We start from the raw sequence: 7,500 nt of genomic DNA, 5'->3' as shown, positions 1-7,500 counted from the left end.
ATGCATCTGTTTAAAATTTTACAATAATACGAGTGCAATAATACAATAGTGCGAGTACAATAGTAATATAATACTAAGTTCTCCATGGCACCGAATCACTATTCATACACACATCCATACATCCATGTATACATCCTCACATAATGTTACATCATTGAACATGGCTTATAAAGGAAGGTCGCTGAATAGAAGTTTCCTGATCCTTGTTTTAAAAGCTACTGCACTTTCAACTTCTTTTATGGAGAGAGGCAGCTTGTTCCCCTCCACAGCACCAGCACAGATAAAAGATCCTCCTGTTTTTGTCCAGTGCTTGTAGAGGGCTACATTTCCCACACTAGCTCTAGTATAGTGTCCATGTGCTATTCACTTAAAATAATTGTTAAAATAGTTCGGGGGTCTATTATTTAGGATCCTGTGGACCGTAGTGAGTTGGATCTGTCTGGCTCTGACCTCAGCTGGTAACCACTGGACTTGAATAAACGGAGCCTTCCCCATGTGACTTCTGTGGTTAAGTCCTAAGACCACTGATGAGTTTATTCTGTGGTTAAGTGTCGAAGTGTCCTTGGGCAAGACACCTAACCCCAAATTGCTCCCAATGAGCAGGTTAGCACCTTGCATGGCAGCTACCGCCATTGGTGTATGAATGTGTGTGTGAATGGGTGAATGAGAGGCCATTGTAAAGCGCTTTGAGTGCCGCTAAGGTGGAAAAGCGCTATATAAGTGAAGTCCATTTACCATTTACCATTTAAGGCCCAAGACCACTGAGATGAGTTTATTCTGTGGTATCTGAAGTTTCTGTTTCAGGGCTTTGTTGAGGCTCCTATACCAGGAAGTGATGTCATAGTCAAAGAGACACTGAAGTAGACATGAGGCTAACATTTTTAGACACTCCTTGTTTAACAGTGTTCACTTCCTGGAAAGGAACCTGGTTCTAGTATTGATTTTGCCCAGAACCTTTAGGGCCATGGAGGCGCCTCCTAGAGACTCATCTAGGATACAACCTAGAGACTGTACTTGACTGAAGGCTGAGATGTAATTGTTACCCCTCCCCTCCCCACTGGTCCCTCCTGACAGAGAAGACCTCCGCCACCCTGGCAGAGCCCTCGAACCTAAGACCTTTCTTTTTGCCACTGCTTTCTAAGAGGAGTTATGTTTATCAGTATACTGCACTGTGACTTTTATTCCTGTATTCTATTTGTCCTGCTTTTTGTTTTAAATGTCTATAATGACTTGCTTTTTGTTTTAATGCTTTTAATGTCTCATGTAAAGCACCTTGAATTGCCCTGTGGCTGAAATGTGCTAGATAAATAAACTAGCCTTGCCTTGCCTTGCCTAAGAGCCGTCCTCTCTGATAGCAGGATGTTATGGTCGACTGTGTCGAGGCTTTTTGGAGGTCTAGTAAAACAAGACCACACATTTTCCCTCGAGAAATGTCTTTCCTAATAAAATCAGTGATATACAGGAACATGATTTCCTAAAACCAGACTGCATCTCATAAAATACATTATATTTACATATGTATTCATACATTTGTGTAGGTAGAAGTGTTTGTAGATCAAAACAGGTGCACAGTAAACATGTTGTCCCCCACTCATGATGCATATTCCTTTGTGGCAATGATAGAGTGGAAACATGGAATTTGAATTTTGAATTTGAATGAATATAATACACTACTAGTACTAATCTATGAGACCCCTAACATGTAAAACAATCAGTAAACAAGCCAGGAATCTTTTCTTTTATCTAAACTCTGGATTTGAAAAGTAGAAGTGTTCCTCAGTAGAATAGACTATAGTTTTACTGAAATACATAGCATACTAGTTTCAGTCTTCAAAGCTTAATGTACAAATGGAAAAACAACTTATAATGAGGACTACTATGTGAGCTCTAACCAGCTCATGTGGTTGATGACGCTGGTCAAGCTAAAAAGGCCCCTGGCTAGAATGGACTGTGCGACACTAACAGGTTTTTGTGTAGATAGCAATGACGGATGAGCGCTGTTTTAATAGTCCAATAGTCCATGCGCCTGTATGGTCAAACGTCCTCTAATGGATGTTGAAATACAGACATATCTAGCGCTACTAATGTCACATCATGTGTATCAATGATTGACCAAAGTAAGCTCTCTACAAACCATGGTAGAGTGAATAAGATACAATAACGTCTCCATCTAGTGGGCAAACAAGTTCATGCACCTGTATGGTCTAAAGTCTTATAATGAATGTTGAAACACCTCAAGCTCTACTCTCTGCGGATGTAGAAAGCACACGGTTTCCTGAGTAAACTTGTCTGAGACGATACTGAGACCCCAAGCATAGTTTTTGGTAAAAATCTAAATGTACTTGTCAATGGAAAAATGCATTGGAAAGGCGCCGCTTTAGTGGTGGATTCTGGTACTACGGGGGGACTGACAGACTCACTCACTCACGACGTGACACCGGCCAACCTAAAGTCCCGCCCCCTTCGGCTGTCGCCAGGTGGGGGACAACAAATATGGGATGGGGATGAATCTAAACATCTCTGGCTTTGCTGTCAATACAAATCAATGGATATACAGTAATATGATCAATAAATCCGATTGGAAGCAGACTTTGTGGCGTTTTTTTTTGCCAGAAAATCAACGGACACCAGTGACCACCTGGTGAGATTCCCATCTTTGAAAACGAGTTGCTAGTGTTTTTCAGGGATGTTGTCTAGATGCACCTATGGATCCATTGAGTGTGTTAGCGGCGATGGGATATATCTCCAGAGTGCACCGTTTGACGAAACTTTGATATTGGCCGTTGCATATGATCATAAATAGCTTCATACTGTAACATGGCTTATAATGCTAAATTCAGAACCTATCCTTTAACTACTGGTCTAGAATGGACCAGATACCAGGGTCATACTGGGTCCTAACTCTGACCCTAACCAGATACCAGGGTCATACTGGGTCCTAACTCTGACCCTAACCAGATACCAGGGTCATACTGGGTCCTAACTCTGACCCTAACCAGATACCAGGGTCATACTGGGTCCTAACTCTGACCCTAACCAGATACCAGGGTCATACTGGGTCCTAACTCTGACCCTAACCAGATACCAGGGTCATACTGGGTCCTAACCCTAACCAGATACCAGGGTCATACTGGGTCCTAACTCTGACCCTAACCAGATACCAGGGTCATACTGGGTCCTAACTCTGACCCTAACCAGATACCAGGGTCATACTGGGTCCTAACTCTGACCCTAACCAGATACCAGGGTCATACTGGGTCCTAACTCTGACCCTAACCAGATACCAGGGTCATACTGGGTCCTAACTCTGACCCTAACCAGATACCAGGGTCATACTGGGTCCTAACTCTGACCCTAACCAGATACCAGGGTCATACTGGGTCCTAACTCTGACCCTAACCAGATACCAGGGTCATACTGGGTCCTAACTCTGACCCTAACCAGATACCAGGGTCATACTGGGTCCTAACTCTGACCCTAACCAGATACCAGGGTCATACTGGGTCCTAACTCCAACCCTAACCAGATACCAGGGTCATACTGGGTCCTAACTCTGACCCTAACCAGATACCAGGGTCATACTGGGTCCTAACTCTGACCCTAACCAGATACCAGGGTCATACTGGGTCCTAACTCTGACCCTAACCAGATACCAGACTCATACCCGGGTCCTTGGACGTCTTTTGACCCCCGTTGCTCTGAGGCTCCTCCATCTCCTTCACCGCTGGCTTCTCTTCCTCCTCCTCTTCCTCCTCCTCCTCCTCTTCCTCCTTTGCCTTCTTCCTCAGCGGGTGTATCCTGGGTCGCCCCCTGGTGGCGTGCCTCTTCCCCCGGGCGGAGCCACTTCCTCGCACGCTGGCCTCCTTCTTGGTCTTGTTGGCCATGGCCTCCAGGTAGCCCGGGGGGTACTGCGCGCACGGAGACAGCCAATCAGAAAGCAGAGGTGAGCTTTCACTAACGTAGGCAGCCAATCAGAGATCAGAGGCCAATAATTTACTGAGAATGACATCCAACCGGAGAACGGACATGAGCAGACAGCTGATACCAGATGAGAGATGAGCGTGGGTCTCTCCCCTGCTCACCTGCACGGCCAAGCCCAGCTTCCTGATCCTCTCCAGCCCCTCGGGCGTCCAGGGGGCGGGCTCTAGGTCGTCACGCCGGAGCAGGTAGCGCCACACCAGGAAGCCGCACTTCCCGATCTCTGGCCAGTACTTCACCACCTGACGGGCATCGAAATAACTTCCTTCAACACTACCTACAGTAACACACATCAACACTACCTACAGTAACACACATCAACACTACCTACAGTAACACACATCAACACTACCTACAGTAACACACATCAAACACTACCTACAGTAACACACATCAACACTACCTACAGTAACACACTACCTACAGTAACACACATCAACACTACCTACAGTAACACACATCAACACTACCTACAGTAACACACATCAAAAATAACATCCTTCAACGCCATCTGAATTTTCTTCCTCTAAGGCTGTCCTACCTTATAGATGCCTGAGAGGCTGTACTACCTTATAGATGCCTGAGAGGCTGTCCTACCTTGTAGATGCCTGAGAGGCTGTCCTACCTTGTAGATGCCTGAGAGGCTGTCCTACCTTGTAGATACCTGAGAGGCTGTCCTACCTTGTAGATGCCTGAGAGGCTGTCCTACCTTATAGATGCCTGAGAGGCTGTCCTACCTTGTAGATGCCTGAGAGGCTGTCCTACCTTGTAGATGCCTGAGAGGCTGTCCTACCTTGCAGATGCCTGAGAGGCTGTCCTACCTTGTAGATGCCTGAGAGGCTGTCCTACCTTGTAGATGCCGTCGTAGCGGTTGCCTTCCTCAGGGGCGTACTTGCTGATGCGTCGGCCCTTGGAACTGCGGATCACCCTGACGGGCTTCCCTGCCCGCCAGTTTCGGGACTCCGCCCCGTCCTTGTCGTTAATCGCCGCGTCACAGTTCAGAGCCAGCGCCCTGGGGGGGAGGGGTCAGGGGTGGGGTGAGGGGTCAGGGGTGGGACGAGGGGGAGGGGATGGGATGAGGGGGAGGGGATGGGATGAGGGGGAGGGGGTGGGATGAGTGGGTGGTAATTGGCTGGCTAGACAGATTGACATCTAGGAGGCGGAGACTGACTGACACCTAGAAATCAACGTAGACTTGAGCTGACTGACAGAATAAAAGGTGAATGTTCTCAGAGATGGACTTTGTTTTGTAGCATACGGTAGGATAGCAAGCACCACATTTAACAACTACAATCAGTTAAGGACAGCTACACTAAAACGTTGATAGGAGTGGTCATGTTCTTCATGGTTAACAGACCTCCAGACTGAGACTAAACACCAGCGTTAAGCACCAGCGTTAAGCACCATGGTTGAACAGCGTTAAGCAGCATGGTTGATCAGCGTTAAGCAGCATGGTTGATCAGTGTTAAGCACCATGGTTGATCAGCGTTAAGCACCATGGTTGATCAGTGTTAAGCAGCATGGTTGATCAGCGTTAAGCACCATGGTTGATCAGCGTTTAGCACCATGGTTGATCAGCGTTAAGCAGCATGGTTGATCAGCGTTAAGCAGCATGGTTGATCAGTGTTAAGCAGCATGGTTGATCAGCGTTAAGCAGCATGGTTGATCAGCGTTTAGCAGCATGGTTGATCAGCGTTAAGCAGCATGGTTGATCAGCGTTAAGCAGCATGGTTGATCAGTGTTAAGCAGCATGGTTGATCAGTGTTAAGCAGCATGGTTGATCAGCGTTAAGCAGCATGGTTGATCAGCGTTAAGCAGCATGGTTGATCAGCGTTAAGCAGCATGGTTGATCAGCGTTAAGCAGCATGGTTGATCAGTGTTAAGCAGCATGGTTGAACACCTATGCTACAGGGTACCTGTTCATGTGTGTGAGGGTCTGGTCAAACGAGTGCTCCCCAATACGCTTGTTTCCCGAGAGGTCGCGACCTCCGCTGCCCGTGTAGGTGAACTCATCTCCCCTGTCCTGGAGGGTCAGGGAGGGAGGAGGGGAACACACACACACACACACACACACGCACGCACGCACGCAAAGAGACAAGAGACACATGAATACCCACAAGCACAGACAGACACACACACACACACACACACACATACAGGAAGGCACACACACCACACAAACATACACTTACGTTTGGTTTTAAAATAATTGAATTTAGTCTCCCTAGAGAGAATTTAGTCTACAGAGAGAAACAGAGAGAGAAACAGAGAGAGAGAAAGAGAGAGATCACTGCCAACCAGAGACTGAGAGAAACAGCAGAGAACTTCCCTACTCTTTCCACTCCCATACTCTCTCCATCCCTTTCTTTCTCCATCTCTCCCTCCCTCTCTCTCTGTCTCCCTTCAACCCTCTCTCCATCTCTCTCTTCCTCCATCCCTATCTCTCTCTCCCTCCCTCCCTCCCTCCCTCCCTCCCTCCCTCCCTCCCTCCCTCTCTCTCTCTCTCTCCCTCCCTCTCTCCATCCCTCTCTCCATCCCTCTCTCCATCCCTCTCTCCATCCCTCTCTCCAGACCCTTCTCTGCACACGGCAACAGCACATCCACCTACCACCTCGTCCTCGAAGCCCCCGGCCAGCACCAGCGAATAGGAGCCGTCGTTGCTGCGACCATGGATACCGCCTACGTGGGGCCTGTGAACCCCCGCCTCACTCACCTAGCGCGCGTGTGTGTGTGTGTGTGTGTGTGTACATGTGTGTGTGTGTGTGTGCATGTGTGTGTGTGTGTGTGTACATGTGTGTGTGTGTGTGTGTGTACATGTGTGTGTGTGTGTGTGTGTACATGTGTGTGTGTGTGTGTGTACATGTGTGTGTGTGTGAGCAGAGAGAGAGACAGGGGAGAGAGACAGAAAGAGGGGGAGAGAGAATGAGGTTGGTAGTTGAATAGCGACGTTTGCTGTGAGGTTTAAAGGGATATTTCACATTTTCAAGCTAAATGTTCTCAGCGCTGAACTATCCCTTTAATATGAGCTCTGGGGGAGGAGGGGGGGGGGCGGGAGAGGAGGAGGGAGGGGGGGCGGGGAGAGGAGGAGGAGGGGGAGTCTGGGGGAGGAGGAGGGAGGGGGGGTCTGGGGAGGAGGAGGGAGGGGGGGTCTGGGAGAGGAGGAGGGAGGGGGGGTCTGGGGGAGGATGAGGGAGGGGGGAGGAGGAGGGAGGGGGGGCGGGGAGAGGAGGAGGGAGGGGGGGTCGGGGAGGAGGAGGGGGGGGGGGAGGGAGGGGGGGTCTGGGGGAGGAGGAGGGGGGGAGGAGGGAGGAGGAGGGGGCATCTTCCAAACTCTGACGGGCTCACCTGAACGCGGAACTTCCATGTGGTCCCCACAGGGACACCAGGCACAGGGCCGTAGTGGTTGGAGGGGACGATGGTGCATTCCTTAGTGCGCCCCACGCAGGCCATGCCCTGTAACAACACCCACACAGCATCACTACACACGGCACCGAGGAACTACACCCGGGAAAAGAAGTGTAC

At 49.1% G+C, this 7,500-nt stretch overlaps 1 protein-coding gene across 1 annotated transcript in view; it reads right to left on the bottom strand.

Moving 5' to 3' along the window:
• Positions 1-7,500, bottom strand: part of uhrf2 (ubiquitin like with PHD and ring finger domains 2) — a 51,090-nt gene that overhangs the window by 5,535 nt on the left and 38,055 nt on the right. The window contains exons 8-13 of the mRNA XM_084460010.1: positions 7,324-7,431; positions 6,587-6,691; positions 5,895-6,001; positions 4,828-4,990; positions 4,083-4,220; positions 3,665-3,908 (exon numbers count right to left, since the gene is read on the bottom strand). Of these exons, the coding sequence (XP_084316136.1) occupies positions 3,665-3,908; positions 4,083-4,220; positions 4,828-4,990; positions 5,895-6,001; positions 6,587-6,691; positions 7,324-7,431 (865 nt within the window). The remainder of the gene's footprint in view (positions 1-3,664; positions 3,909-4,082; positions 4,221-4,827; positions 4,991-5,894; positions 6,002-6,586; positions 6,692-7,323; positions 7,432-7,500) is intronic.

This window comes from Borostomias antarcticus, assembly GCF_949987555.1.
Source record: "Borostomias antarcticus genome assembly, chromosome: 30".
Lineage (NCBI taxonomy): Eukaryota > Metazoa > Chordata > Actinopteri > Stomiiformes > Stomiidae > Borostomias > Borostomias antarcticus.
Note: the sequence above shows the minus strand (reverse complement) of the source record. Positions and strands in the feature narration are given on the sequence as shown.